Consider the following 14,739-nt stretch of genomic DNA (forward strand, 5'->3'; position numbering starts at 1 on the left):
TACCCGATGGTACGTTCGTAGATGAGCTGGCTTGCATCGTGATCGCGAAGTGGTATATATATTATGAATGTTTCAGGTGTGTTGAGCTGCGCGTGCGGGTCTCAAACGTAAGCTCAAAGATGGGAGAATGTAGGGATCAAAACTCGTAGAGAGTAATCGCAAACATCGTGGACAAGGCCGTCTTATGACTGGAGAGACATGTCGGATACGATTACTGTGCCGCAGTGCTGAATGCATGCTAGGCTACAATAGGCAATCCCTTGTTGCCCAACCCCGGTCCCCGCGGATGTCGACATGCGATTAGGTGGCTACCAATTGAGCTTCATACCACGGCAGACTTCATCTGATGGTGTTTTGATTGTGAAGTGATAACGTGAGGAACCATTACTTAGGGAGGCGCGCCGGAGGATAGCCTTGCTGGCACGTGCTGGGTGTGACGTCACAGCTCCCGAGGTCTAGTCCGTCGAGAACACGCGCCCGCCAACAGCTGGGGCATCCGCATCATTACGACCGACAGCGAATGGCCTCATACTCGAGGACTACCAAGATGCGGTAGTGTCGGCGATCGCGAGATCCCACAGCCCATACATTACCGGGAGTGCAGATACCAAAAAGTCAAGTCAATACATCAGAAGCAGAACGTAATTGCTGACCGCACGTATTGCCCCACTGTTGACCCGTTTCGCCTTCTGCTAATGTAAATCTTCTTTTGCCTTCGCTACCTAGGGACGACGTCGTTTCCCGCCTGTTGTTCAATGCGAAACCAGCGAAATTCGGCGGAGTGCGTGGTGCCTGGGTCCTGCCCCAGGCTGCTACACAGCTAGCTAGCCATAAACACTACAACAGGTTCCTGAAAGAGAACGTCGATACAACAGCACAGATAATCTTACCCTTCCACCACATAATGCCAACCCATAGTGTGTCCTCAGTGGCTGTCATGGATGCCCCTTTTCACGGTCGCAATGTGCCTCACACCAACACGAACGACGTAAAGGCCGCTTCATTGCTAGGCCTACCAGCCGAGCTACGCCTCAAAATGTACGCCGAGATGTCGCCTCCGCTCAACGGCCATATCGCAGACTACCAATCTCTTATCCTCTCTTGCAAAACGCTCCACGATGAAGCCGAAACCGAGATCGTCCGAAACATGCAGCGCTTCCTCAAAGACGTAATGAGTACGTGGGACAAAACTCATGATGCACCGCTCCGCATCAAAATGCCCACTCGAATCGACCAGATCACACATGTCGAGATCGCGATTCCTACGTCGACCCTAGACATTCCGGACATGTTTGCAAAGTTTCCAGCCGCTTTCGCGCTCTTGCCTCGCTTGTATATCGCTTGTCTCACGTTCTCATTCTACGAAGATGAGGACAGCTGGAAGAACATCAGTTTGCCTGCTACACAAGAACGTCTCCGAGGATATTTTCTATTGGAAACTTGTGTGTCGAATATGATGGCCAAAGACATGAAGCTCTACCTCGACGACGATACCGAGTCACCTCACGCCCCCGGGAGCAATTTCGATGCAATCAGACTTCTCTCTAGAAACGATCTCGAGTTAGTTACAAGTGCCATCCTCTCCAAGAGGGTCATACATGGAAATTCGGGAGACTATGAGCGTTGGTACCTTATGAGATCCCCAGCTTCTCCGGGACACATTGGTCTTCTCTGGAAAAGGATGCGGCCTCGAACGTCTTATCCAGTATCGCAAGAGAATCTTGGCTCTGTCCGCAGTTCTATGTGTGATCAGCAGTCTACACACGGACTCGATGTGTGACACAACAGTGCATGCTACGTCTGGCTAGCAGATATAAGACATGGGAAGCGAGTGCCTAGGCGAGTACGTTTTTGTCTATAGCCTAATGGAAACATCGTAAGCAAACAAAATGGAATACCACAGTATTGTTAATGCTGCTAGCTTCGTTACGGCCCTTCAGATTCCGAATACGCGCTGTGTTTGTGGCAGACGTTGTGCGTAGACGAAAGTAGTTTGAGCGTATGGAACATAACATCGCGGTATGAATCAGCTTCTGCTCTTCTCCGACTTGACCTCCAGAGCATACTTACAGCATCACGCTACGAGCAATAATAGACTAAGTGCCCAAGAACACTATGGACGCGGAAGACCGAAGCGAGCCTGGCGTTAGCAGTCGCTCTGTGCTTGCAATTGATCGACCCACCGAGAAGCTGGACATAGCGGGTCATACTCGACCCCTCGGCAGTGAGTCAGCTATGAAGGATAGCTCACCTGCTACGAAAGGTACGACACAGTCTGCTGGGAACCTCATTAACATCACCGAGCTGTTAAGCCTCTCGTGCTTCCAGACAACCGCCACAGGAAAACCTCACTAGTGAAATCGCCTGACTTGAACGTTGGTAGCGAAGGCCCATGAAGCATACTATACTGAAATGCATGCAACAAACAGAGGCATGTAGCCGAGATAGTGGTCGAGAGCTTTTGGCTTGAATGACATGTGAAAATCAGTCTTGCCGAAACCGTTGATTGATGAAAGCCATGACCGTCTATGACTGCTCCGCTCATGAGCTCGGGAGCAGCGTACCCGACGGTAGCGCCGCGGATCTGTAATTGTCAGAGCTCTGGAGCGAATGAACCTTAATTTACCCGGCAATATCTCCAGCTGCAACTGACACAGTAAGCAAGGTGCACATCGTGATAAGCAGCCAGGTATGGCAGGTCGGTAGTAAAGTCGACGGATGTGGGCATGCAAGTCGTGTCGTGCGACGTAGCGTGCGCGAATCGCCGTGCGCACGGAAGCGGGGCATCTCCTCCAAGCGACGGTGCTTTCCCGGGTCGATCATCATGAATAGTATATGACGGCCCCTGTGTTGACATGGGATGCCGTCCATCGCCCCTTGCTTCTGCTTCGATCATACCTACCATGGCAGACTCAAGCCAAGAGGCTGAGCCTCACGGCCTTTTCACCTTTTCACATGTCGCCACTGCAGCAATCACCTACCTGATCGTCGCAAGTGCTTACCACTTCCTCACAGCACCATCACCACCATCGGACATACCATGGATGGGCTACGGCAAAGGCTGGATCGCCGACTTTCGCAACTTTACTGCACTGACGAAGAGCAAAGAATGGCTGTTGGCTGGTTACAACAAATACAGCCGCGACGGCAAGATCTTTGTGTTACCCGCGACACTTGGCATGCAGGCTGAGATTGTCATGCCTCAAAGTCAAATGCGCTGGATGTTTGATCAACCAGATTCTGTACTGAGTGCGCATCAAGCGCATTACGATTCCCTGCAGGGCGATTATTCGTTCATCAACCCTTACATCTTGAAAGATGCTTACCATGAACATGTCCTTCACAAGAGCCTTTTTCGAAATCTCACTGCGATTATACCGGGTCTCGAAGAAGAGGTTCCACGAACGATTGCCGACGTTTATGGAACAGATACAGAAAATTGGAAAAAGTTGGACGTCCTGGAGTCTTTCATGGAAATGATACCAGTATTGACCAACCGCATGCTTCTTGGAGAGTCACTGTGTCACGAGCAGAAATTCTTAGAAGCTGTACTGAGCTACACCAAAGACGTCATTCGCAATCAGGCTCTCATGTTTCTCGTTCCAAAAGCGCTACACCCCATCGTCGGAACGTTGTTGAGTCTGCCTGTCAAGTACCACTACTGGCTGTCTTCGAGGTTCACAATACCTATGATCAAGCAACGTATCTCGAATTTCGAGAAGAAAGATGCCGGAGATCCTGACTACAAGAGTTGGAAAGAGCCGAATGACTTCATCACATGGAGCTACCGAGTTGCGCAGGCCGAGGGACGACCCGAGGAGATGCAACCCGACCGCATCGCTAAGCGCGTCTTGCCCCTTAACTTCGCCAGCATACACACGACGTCGATTACCGCCTTTGAAACCATTGTCTGCATACTAGGCTGTGAACCAGAAGTTGTCGAACAGTTGCGCGAAGAGGCGCATCGCATTTTTCAAGAGGAGGGAAGCTGGACGAAGACTGCTCTTAGTCGTATGTACCGCATCGATTCCGCTATTCGCGAATCACAGCGTTCCTCGCCTATCGGCCTTACGTTTGTACACCGCAAGGTTGTAGCGAAGGAGGGTGTCACAACACCGGAGGGGGTGCATCTGAAGTGCGGAACGCTTTTTTCATGTCCATGGGGAGCGATGGCCCTCGATACAGACATGACCGAGAACCCAGAAGAGTTTGACGCATTCCGATACTCGCGGCCGAGAGAAGAGTATGAGGCGATGAGCGCGGAAGAGAAACAGAATGTTGATGCGCTGAAGCTGAAGCAGACGGGCCTTGTCACTACGGGTGTTAATCATCTTCCTTTCGGCCATGGAAGGCATGCTTGGTAAGTACTCTCTACTTTAACTTCAGAATCTTCACTAACGATGATGCAGCCCTGGACGCTTCTTCGTCTCGCATGAACTCAAGATTATCTTCGCCAACTTGCTACTAAACTACGACTTCAAGCCACTTGCAGAGAAGCCCAAGAAGATGTGGGTCATCAGATACAAGGTACCTCTTCCAGTAACGATTGAAGTGCGTCGTAGGAAGAGCGCATGGACACCTCAGGCTACCTCATAGGAGTCGCAAGGACTATAGAGTAATGTGCAACGGATTCCTGCAAAGAAGACACTCAGACGTTGCTGTATCAATGGAGGATTTCGGATTCGTTGTAAATAGTAATTACACGCCCAAGGAGGCTAACCACATACCCAGCTCAACACCCAACTGACCCGGCTGATCATACATGACGAGATGCCCCGCCGCCTCAATCTCCACCACTTCTTTGGCACCTAGCGCCTCCCCCAGCCTATGCGCATCCTCCACAGGAATCCAGTTATCTTGCTTTCCCCAAATGATCTTCAAAGGAAAACTTTGACCCACCTCCGCATACCGCCCCTCAATCTCCTCCGTACTCCGATGCGCAGCTTGACACAACTGGCGGACGAAACCTCTCTTCCCACCTTCTGCGAGCCACGGCGCTCTGAGAACACCCATCGTCTCAGCGTTCAATGTAGTGTGTGCAGCGTTGCGGATATATGATTCGAGAAGACCTTCAAAAGCCATGTCATGTAGGTTTTCGAATGCCGTGGGGTTCTCTGCTACGCTTCTGAAGAGTGGTTGGCCGAAGGGGCCGATGGCGACGACGTCGATAAGGCAGAGACTGGAGTAGCGGCAGTCGTGTAGTAAGTTGGCACGCAGGCTCATTAGTCCGCCGTGGTCGTGAGCGACGACTTGTGGAGCTGTCCTCCATGACTCGGTTTTCTCCCAGTGTTTGAAGAGGGCGGCGAAGGCTGAGGTTTGACGAGCAAGATTACTGTCTAGTATCTCCACTTTGTTCTTGGGGTTTAAGTCGACACCAGGAAGAATTTGTTCGATGGGTGAATCTCCGAAGCCAGGGCTATCGAAGAGGTAGACGCGGTATTTGCTTGATAGAGCCAGTGCGAAGGGTGCCCAGACGCGGGAAGACCAAGGAGTGCCATGTATAAAGATGAGTGGTGGTGACGCTGTAGCGCCCAGCCACGTCCATTTGATATCGAAGGTATGTGTCGAGGATTCGAAGTGAAATGTGTTATTGAGGACAGTTTGGTTGCTCGATGACGACGTCATATTCGTGTTGGCTTTGGCAGCCACGTATAAGATGAATGTTATTTATAATATATGATGCCAGTTGTTTGTCGATGCATATACAGGTAGATGGACAGGCTTATATACTTCCCATATACATGATATGAAGGCGTCGCAACCCATTGCAAATTTGCTTGCTCTTACTATTGACGCTCGTTCAAAATGTGCACGTCCTGTCGTGATTCCTGTGCTCGAAAATATGCGCTTATCATACGTCGCTTTCACAGCAAGAACAATGCTATATGTCAGCAATACACCTGCATTCCTGTGTCGTCATGGAAGGCCTAACGGCCGCATGTCTTGAAAGTGACCAATCAGAGTACCCGCGAGCAAACATCGCAGAATATACCGAAAAGGAGTAGATAATCGCAGAACGCGTCCCCAACGCCGAGGACGTTGAGCTGTGCTGCTCTTCGCGCAAGCTCATCATTGCGCCATTCGGAGTCGAATTGTTGGTGAGCGTTGAGGCTGCTGATGTTGCGCCTCGATCGTATGCTAGGCTCTTGGAGTCGGACGAACTCGCGACGAAGGGGAGATACTATGCGGAGCTTTGATGTTGCATGCGAAAAGATGCCGTGCCGCAGCGGTGCATTCACTGACTTCAGTAATTCATACCTACTATCCTTGATAGTCTTATGTACCATTCCACTTGGTTTGATTCGATCGAAGAAGCTGTAAGCGCTCGGGAAGTTGCCAACTTGTAAGAACTGAATGTGTGCTATGAGGTTGTTCAGCTATACTACTACTGCCAGTACTGAGCTCCGAGCTCATCACCAAGCTTCACATCGTCGCCCTCAACGATAATCTTTTTGACCACAACCCCTACCACGTCCCACTTGCTGTTCGTCTCAACCGGCAAACCAGAGTCCCTGCGCTTACCAGTAGCATCTTCATTGCCAACCTCGCGCACGACTTCCCAATTATTGTTGCCAATGTCGACAAGCCTGGCGCGTTTGTAGCTCGCGTTGGAGACCTGGCGATGGGCAACCACGAAGCCGGCCTCGTCTTGTTCCTTGATCCACTTCCTGGCCTCCTCATCTTGCCAGATTTTCTGGAGTGCGGCATCGGCATCCTTGAGGAGTCTCACACTCTGCTCGTCCGCCTCGATGGTGCCAGCCTCTGTGCCCTTGTCAAGCGGCTTCTGTAGTAGGTGCGTGCCGCCGAAGCTCTCGACGAAGTTTCCGTTCTCGGCGTTGAAGAAGATGACGTCTTTGTACCTGAGGAAGTCAGTACATAATACATGGGTTGTGTGCATAGGTTCTGACATACCATCGTGTGCCAATGTCGTCGTAGTCGCGGTCTTCGAGGGCTTTGGATGTGTACTTTGACGTCTTTGAGACGAGCTGGCCGCAGGGAACCTTGTCGGCAGGGAGAGGCTGGGGTAGAATGGCGAGCTCGGGGATTATGGAAGGAGATAGTGGGCCCTCAAGGTAGCTGGGTCGGCGAGAGTACTTTGCTGCCATGATGAGGAGCTGTAGCTGAAGCTGTGGTAGTAATCTGGAAGTAAGTAGAGTGTAATTGAGCAGGATGATTAGCTGGAGAGTGTCTTCGAAGCAAGCTATGCAGCTATACTCAGATGCGGAGATGCCCTCGTGAGGGGTCAGCAAGCTTTATGTGATCTCATTGTACCACCGCTCTGGTTGGCAGGAAACCCCGCTCGCCATGACCACGATCTTCTCAGGTCACGCTCATGCTACGCTACCAATTTCTGGTACCTTCGAAATCATCCCAGTGATGATGCGACGCGTACCTGCAGCGGCAAAGTGGTGTGATGGATCAGGTGGCCATGATGAGGTCGGAGGCATGGCGTGTTGTTGTACCTGACTACTCGCGTCAAAGTGGACCCGGAAGGACGCGGCCGACCATCCCGGGCTATCTTCGCCGCACACGCACGCAGCGACATGTCAAGCATCACCATCATCAACAGAAGATGCATTGAACCACACATTCAACGAGAAGAGTTTCCCTTTTCGAGCGGAGCTAGTATTCTTTTTTTTTTCATTATTTACAGCTTTTGGCGACCCCTTATGGTGATCAGCCGCGCATTTCCCCAACCATCATAGGGACCCCGGCTTCATCGCCATAGCCTTCACGAATGCCTCCATCATCGGTGGACCCTTTGCGCTGATCCCCTGCTCAATGTCGAGATCAGGATCGGCTTTACCCATCGCGCGTCTGTAAGCTTCGCGCTCACCAATGCGACCCAGCCATGCCAAAATGCCCGGGTAGTCGGTCAAGTCCATAGGCTCAAACTTGCGCATCGTTGTGAAGCACCACCCCGTCATGGTCTCGGCAGCGGTGAACTCCTCGCCTGCAAGCCATTTGTTGTTTTGAAGACGGTTTTCGATATGGCTCAGCATCTTATCACAACGTGCGACTTGGCCCTTGTAACGAGGGTCGTCTTCGCCAACCATGCCACGCGCCATGCCCCTTCTGAACAGTCCAGACTGCAACGAGCCATTCGCGAAATGAAGCCAGTAGAGGTAGTCTGCGAAGTTCTTGTCTTGCGGCTTTAGGGCCAACCGTCCGTTACCATACTTGTGGATGATGTAATCGGTGATGGCGCCAGATTCGGCAATCTTAACGGGGTTGGACGGATCGGTAAGGTCTTCAAGGACGGGTGAAGCACCCATAGGGTAGACCGCCTGAAGTTCAGGTGGTGACAGAAGGGGCGAGCGTTTGTACAGCTTCAACTCGTAAGGAATGTTGAGCTCCTCGAGGAGCCATGGGATGCGCTCCCCTTGGCCGATTTGGAGGTGGTGGACGATAAGCTTCGGTGACGACATTTTGTGTTGGAAGGTGTAATGAAGGCTCGTATGAAGGAATCGGAGGTCTTCAACTGTTCTTATATTCCGAATATCTTCGGTCACTCGGTGATCGACGTATCCGGCAAGGACCAAGGTAGTAAGAGTAGCAAGCTCCGCTGACTCTGATTCGGCGACTTGCAGCTCAGATAGTGGAGGCTGTGGGTTGTGAGCTCCATTGCGCTTTGTAAACGTCGCGATTTATGTCGGATCGGAATTTAGGCATCCGCAATTTCGGTTGTCAAAATTTACGCCCTGCATCCACCAAGGTTGTAGGTCGACGGTGTGCTGACAATATCTCAGTCACGTGTTGCTCGGCCGATCTCCGAAGCACCAACGCTGATTCGCCAGGCATAAACTCGGAGAGATTCATCACACACCAAAGGGGACTTTTCGGATGTATCGCGATGTCAGCACTACAGTTCTAGACATGTGAGGAACCGGTCTTTGTTAACCCCGACGTTCCGTGTCCTGTTTGCTCGATGAAAGTTGAACAGGCATCGGCTTTTGCGCGACGATCTCAAACATGAAGGCGCCAACAATGTGCCATAGGCAGGAATATTACGATCTATCTGTACTATCACAACACCACCCCTTCAAGAATGAATGCGTCATCTGGAACACTCTCCCAATCCTCGTAGACCTCCCCCAGCTGATCCCGCAGTGTCCTGTCGACCTTCTTCCGATACAGGCTGACAACACGGACAATCGCATGCTCCTTCTCATAAGCCGTCCTGACATGCGATCCCTTGTACCTGAAAGTTTCGAAGATGTCTTGGTCCCACTCAGTCTGATCGCGACCAATGCGTGCATAGCTACCTGTGTATCCGAGGTTGTACTCAATCGCTCCGCATAGCATGTCGATGACTGCTTCAACAAGCTCGGGGTCGGATAGTGTTGCGAAGTTACTCTCCAAAGCGTCGTCATCACCCATTTCCTCACAACGGCGAAGGTATTCAACGGAGAGCGACTTCCAAGCTTCGTGGTCAATACGGTACAACGCCACGACCTGACGTACAGAGTACATGTAGTCTCCGAACGGTCCCTTGCAATCTTGACGATCAGATAACCCGGTTAAGCAGCCCCAGAGCGGAAAGCCGTCCAGCCAGTGCAGCTCAACCAGTCTCTTTACATGGACAAACTTCTTCGCATGTAGGCCGTCATCAGTCTCCTCTTTCTCCTTGTCGAATTCAATGTGTAGTCTTGAAGGTGGAATTTCGACTGCGTTTTCACCCTTGGTGAATGCCTGGTAGAATCGCAGGAACGGGAAGAAGTCCAGGTTCCGGACTGTCCATTTGATCCACAAGCCTTCTCTCACCGTGGAGTAGTAGAGGAACAGGGTTTCGGAGAAGATCGCACGATCGACATAGGAAAGCATCGGAAGGTCGTCGACTAGGTTGCCTCTGACATCGATCTCCAGGACACCTTTCTTCGTTGTCCTGTTGCCCGAATTGAATATGCCTTGGTCGTGGTTGTTCTGACCATCCGTCACTCTCTTTGACGGCAAGGTATACATGTCGTGCTCGAGCTTGTACAAGTAGAAGGCTTCGTAGGCGCCAGCTGTGAGTCCGTCCCTCGAACGAGTTGCGAGCCTGAGTCGTCTCTCTACAATCTTTTCGAGCGCAACTTTTCGGGTGGCATCTCGAATTCTGTGTTCTCTGGTGGGCTTTCGCGCGCGGATATCCTTTACGCGCTTTTGCCGTATGTTGTGGTCCAAGAAAGTCTTGCTTCCCATTGATCCCCGATTAACCCGCGTTCTCTTCGTCATATCAGGGTTTCTTGTCTTCTTCTCGTTGTCCAGGCAGATGTCGTATATCATGTTGCGAAGCTCACCGGGTAGATCTAAGAACTGGAAGAACGGCTGCCTCTTCCTTCTGAGATTGTAATTCTTGACGGTCATTCCTTGCTTTTGCCGAAACTCCACCAAAACTTGGGACCACAGTATCTTCGCACTGGCTACGTCTGATCGACGCTGTTCTTGAGCTTCTGTCAATGCAGTCGCGGACCATGGTCTCTTCAACTCCTCGAGCGGAGTAGGGCAGGTTGCGATAACTGCTGTAGACATTGCTGTGAAGATGATAATGCACATTACCAAGACCAAGAATAGCCTTGATTATATGGCGACGAGCGCGTTTGTTTGCTGACAATTTGCACTCAGAGTCGCTATGATTCAGGTGAAGTGTGGTGTGTGCCATTGTCATTCCCGAACAATCTGGATCTCGCAGAGCCAAAGCACGTGTTTACTACCACTTAGAACCAATTTACTATCGTGGATGGGTTTAGCTTTAGTTTTTTCATGATTGCACTCGCTGTTGTACTGTCTAGCCCAGAAAACACACTTCATGCCGATCTGAGCTCACTTAACCGCGCGGATGAGTCGTGTACAAATGGTCGCTCATGACCTCTTTGCAGTTGGTGCGCCTAGTAGATTACCAGCACTTTTGTCATTGAATCTGAAATTACTTGAGTCTGCTTTGAGATTCTGCAGGGGAGAAAAGAAGAATCGATACGAGAGACCTGCACGTTCAAGACAACTCCCGGCGACAACCGCTTGAGGCGGTCCGTAGTAGATCGCCCAAACAACTCTTGATCCATGACACATGCAGCATCGTAGCCTGAGCGCGTTCATCGGTCCGCAAAACGAACAGGCTGTGGATCCGAAGAACCCTGTTTATTCCCGTTGGTAGTAATCTTCCTTCTGTTATCCAGCGTAAAACGGTATCCATGATTTTCCGCAAACCCATTGACTGCAGCTGTAAGCTTTGTGCAGCTGTCGCATATCGGCTCGCTAACGCCGATGATGATATTCTTGAGTTCTGTGCGACTCCCCTTGGCAGGAACTATTGGCGTATTGACGAAGTCTTCTAGAATGTGTCCTGACTCCGAAAGAGTGCGTGTAATATAGAAGACCATCAACTGTGGCTCTACATGAGTCGCCCATCTTGTTGTAATGTGAAATTTGACCATGTCGCCAAGGACTACAGCTCTAGACGTCCAATGATCACTATTAATGAAGTCGCCAAAGTCCTCTCGCGTCTTTCCGGATTTAGCGATGTACAAGCGCCCATTCAGTCTCAAGCAACCAATAGCGGCATTGTCCCGAACCATCTCATATGCGGACTTGTATCTTTCCGTAAACGTAAACGTCCTAGATAAGACGACCTTCATTGATAGATCGTTGCCTTTCCCAGGAAACTTCTCGATGTGTATATTGTCAGGGGCCGTAGAGAATCTTCCGTCTAACTCCATCGCTCGTTCGCTATCCCGCCGCTCGAGGTATATGTTTGCCAGCTGGGTCTGCTTTAATTCGTACTCGCATTGTTTGAGTTTGTTTGCGAGTACGCCTCCTTTCTTAAGACCTTGCAGTCGTTTGTTCTTGATTTGCCGCAACTCTTCTTGTGCCTGTGCAAGTTGTGACTTGAGAGAATCGATATCTTCTGCCGTTTCCTCGTGAGAATCGATTCGCGAAAGCTGAGCAACTTTGGAGGATGTGAGACTGGTGATATCACATGCGAGATCATCATTGCTGGGCTTATCGAGAGATGTATCATCCGCGGATATGGTTTCAGGCGCCTTACTCAGTACAGAACCAGGTGCCTCATCGGTTGAGGTGATTATACCAAGCCTTGAGAGTCTCGCGATGATGTGGTCTAATTCTGCCATGGTAGTTGTTGGGTGTCGTAGTATTGGTGTTTTGAGATAAATGAGTATGTATTCTGGGTCGCTTCTGGAGAAGAGGGGAAGATGAACGGACACAAAAGGGATTTTACCCTCAGCCTTGTGCATCTCCCCTCAGCTGAGGCCTCCTCTTACCAATGCACCCATATGCATGAGCTGACCCACGTGTCATTCCGCCTGTGGGATACGCCTCCCGTTTTGAGGTAGAGTGACACAGCATACTTTTCTATCATCTCAGTACCTATAGAGGTGAAGTGGCTGGCCAATTTTGACCAGTGACTGCGCATGCTCTTTCGCTGACACGCGTCTGCAGATGCAGCTCGAAAACCGGTCAGCGCCTTTGTAACGAATCAATGTCCTGGCATTTTAGCAGGGTGTTGCCGAGAGACACAGATGGTGGAAGCGCGATGGTAAGGTGGTCAAGGTCGGCCCATCCATAGACAGCGCCCGAGTGGCGATGGCCCCACCAACGCCTCGCTTCAGTCGCGCTTCAATCGCTGCAGGGTAGCAACGACGTCTTGTATCACAAACCCCACAACATGGCGCGAGGCAAACTCATAGTGTTCGAGGGCCTGGATCGCGCAGGCAAATCAACGCAATGTCAAATGCTCGTTGATGACCTGCAAAATGACGGGATTAAGGTGCGGCATATGCGATTCCCTGGTACGTGCGCGTAGACAGAGAGCCATTCGCTGACGCGTGAATGCACGTTTTATCGGATAGAGCTGAACGCTGATGTAGTATATAGATAGGACGACACCGATTGGTCAAATGATCAATAGCTATTTGAGTGGCCAGAGCGATCAAGACGACCATGTCATACATCTCTTGTTCTCTGCGAACCGGTGGGAGGCAGTGTAAGCGAAGCACACCCATCTACATCTAACCACAAATATCTCAACGTATACTCCAGACCATCTATCCAAGCCGATCTCGCAGCCGGAACAACAATAATCGTAGACCGCTACTACTACAGCGGCTGCGTCTACTCCGCTGCCAAGCAAAACCCCAGCATGAGCCTCGAATGGTGCCGGAAACCTGAAGTCGGGCTTCCACGTCCTGACTTGTGTCTCTTCCTCGACATCTCCGCTGACGACGCTGCGAAACGAGGCGGCTACGGTACCGAGAAGTATGAGAGGAAGGAGATGCAAGATCGAGTGCGCGAGCTGTTCGAGACGATGATGCAGAAGAAGGAGGGCGAGGACTTTGTGCGCATCGATGCGGGCGAGAGTATGACGGATGTGGCGGCGAAGATTAGGCAGGAGGTCGATAGGTGTATTGAGCGGGTTTCGAAAGGCCAGTTGCCACTGGGAAGGGTGGAAGGGTGGTAGATGTTCTCATCTGAGATTGAAGCAGGATCACTTGTCCTCGTCGTCGTTCACATTCTCCCCCCATGTCTCATCGAGATCTTCGTCCAGGTCAACCTCGAGTTCATCAATGTCTGGAAACTCCTCCGCTTCATGTTCGACTGTCCCGTCCGACTTCTTCTTCCGCTTTGTTTTGAACATTACTTTCAGCTCTTCTTCGCCATACATGCGTAGACTGAGCTCTTTCATCAGGTCTGACCATCTCAGGGAGGCATGGCAGCTCGAACATGTCCCTTGGATTGGGATGAGCGCATCTGCATTGCTTTCCTCTGCGAGGAATTTCTGTGACATGCAGGCCATATGCGATACTGCGCGGCACGTTTCTACCGGGCAGACCAGCACAAGCGATTCCTCAGCACCCAAGCCTTTTTTGCAAACACTACACGTTCGTTGTTGGCCATCTCCTAGAATGTTCTTCGACTTCTCGACATGCGCCTTGCAATCCTCGTACGCCACGGGGATCGCTCGTATTATTTCTGGAATGAAGTGCGTGCGCATCTCGCTCTGCACATCCGGTGCAAGTTTGGGCAGCTCAGCCGGCGTAACTCTGATGGTAACGTCCTTTCGTAACTTCGTCTTCATTTTAGAGATGTGTTTCTCCCATTGCGCGAATACGTCCTGGGCGAAGAAACGGATGTTCAGCGGCCATCGGCTGAAACTCCCGACGCCCAACAAATGATGTAGATTCTTCAGCCGCGCTTCCAGTGACATTGGTGGTCGCGGTCTTTTGACTGGTGATGGGTTCTTTCTGCCTTTTTGAAGCTCCTCCAGCCTCGCGTCGCGCACCTCACGCTCTATGTGTCGGGTGGCGTGCGTGTTTTGCCACGCCCATTCGAATTGCAACGCGGCGGCTCTGGAGGGGAAGCCAGTAACGATGCACGTCATCTCCCACGGCCGCTTCCCCTGCATTGATGTACGCTTCGCGCCGCCCTTGCTTGAGCCATTGTGCTGACCCAGACGACGCGCCGGATTGGGGGTGCTGCCAATGTAGAATGCTTTTCGGTTTTTTGAGCGGAGCAGGTAACAACAGTAGAAGGCTGGGATGGGCCGGCTTTCGATTTTGACAGAGTCGGCCATGATTGAGTTCATGACAGAGATGAAGTCGTGATGTTATTGTTGATCGCATCCGAAAGCGTGCAGCGGCCAGTTAGGGCTGACGGGATGGTGCAGATGAAGTGTGTCGTGATTGGTGGGCTGGGGTGCTTCCCGACGAGACAACCTTGCTACCGACCTCACCTGCAGCAGTT

The 14,739-nt window shown here is 51.2% G+C and overlaps 7 protein-coding genes across 7 annotated transcripts; 2 read left to right on the forward strand and 5 right to left on the reverse strand.

Annotated features, from left to right (window-relative positions):
* Window positions 1–2,903: 2,903 nt before the first annotated feature.
* Window positions 2,904–4,596, forward strand: J4E87_006818 (uncharacterized protein; the record flags this gene model as incomplete). Its single annotated transcript, XM_049378419.1, has 2 exons — window positions 2,904–4,360; window positions 4,410–4,596. 2 exons carry the CDS (start codon window positions 2,904–2,906, stop codon window positions 4,594–4,596), a joined length of 1,644 nt encoding a protein of 547 aa, XP_049231812.1.
* A 1,789-nt stretch (window positions 4,597–6,385) lies between these two features.
* J4E87_006819 (uncharacterized protein) lies at window positions 6,386–7,106 on the reverse strand (the record flags this gene model as incomplete). Its single annotated transcript, XM_049378420.1, has 2 exons — window positions 6,386–6,860; window positions 6,913–7,106. 2 exons carry the CDS (start codon window positions 7,104–7,106, stop codon window positions 6,386–6,388), a joined length of 669 nt encoding a protein of 222 aa, XP_049231813.1.
* Window positions 7,107–7,700: 594 nt separating this feature from the next.
* J4E87_006820 (uncharacterized protein) lies at window positions 7,701–8,429 on the reverse strand (the record flags this gene model as incomplete). Its single annotated transcript, XM_049378421.1, has 1 exon — window positions 7,701–8,429. One exon carries the CDS (start codon window positions 8,427–8,429, stop codon window positions 7,701–7,703), a length of 729 nt encoding a protein of 242 aa, XP_049231814.1.
* A 598-nt stretch (window positions 8,430–9,027) lies between these two features.
* Window positions 9,028–10,347, reverse strand: J4E87_006821 (uncharacterized protein; the record flags this gene model as incomplete). The annotated part of the gene is made up of 1 exon (XM_049378422.1): window positions 9,028–10,347. One exon carries the CDS (start codon window positions 10,345–10,347, stop codon window positions 9,028–9,030), a length of 1,320 nt encoding a protein of 439 aa, XP_049231815.1.
* A 725-nt stretch (window positions 10,348–11,072) lies between these two features.
* On the reverse strand, window positions 11,073–12,110 carry J4E87_006822 (uncharacterized protein; the record flags this gene model as incomplete). The annotated part of the gene is made up of 1 exon (XM_049378423.1): window positions 11,073–12,110. The coding sequence occupies one exon, from the start codon at window positions 12,108–12,110 to the stop codon at window positions 11,073–11,075; it is 1,038 nt and encodes a 345-aa protein (XP_049231816.1).
* A 554-nt stretch (window positions 12,111–12,664) lies between these two features.
* Window positions 12,665–13,456, forward strand: J4E87_006823 (uncharacterized protein; the record flags this gene model as incomplete). The annotated part of the gene is made up of 3 exons (XM_049378424.1): window positions 12,665–12,788; window positions 12,874–12,982; window positions 13,039–13,456. 3 exons carry the CDS (start codon window positions 12,665–12,667, stop codon window positions 13,454–13,456), a joined length of 651 nt encoding a protein of 216 aa, XP_049231817.1.
* Window positions 13,457–13,483: 27 nt separating this feature from the next.
* SLX1 (Slx4p interacting protein) lies at window positions 13,484–14,581 on the reverse strand (the record flags this gene model as incomplete). The annotated part of the gene is made up of 1 exon (XM_049378425.1): window positions 13,484–14,581. One exon carries the CDS (start codon window positions 14,579–14,581, stop codon window positions 13,484–13,486), a length of 1,098 nt encoding a protein of 365 aa, XP_049231818.1.
* Window positions 14,582–14,739: the final 158 nt, after the last annotated feature.

Source organism: Alternaria ethzedia (genome assembly GCF_023757985.1).
Source record: "Alternaria ethzedia strain BMP 0044 chromosome Unknown scaffold_17, whole genome shotgun sequence".
Lineage (NCBI taxonomy): Eukaryota > Fungi > Ascomycota > Dothideomycetes > Pleosporales > Pleosporaceae > Alternaria > Alternaria ethzedia.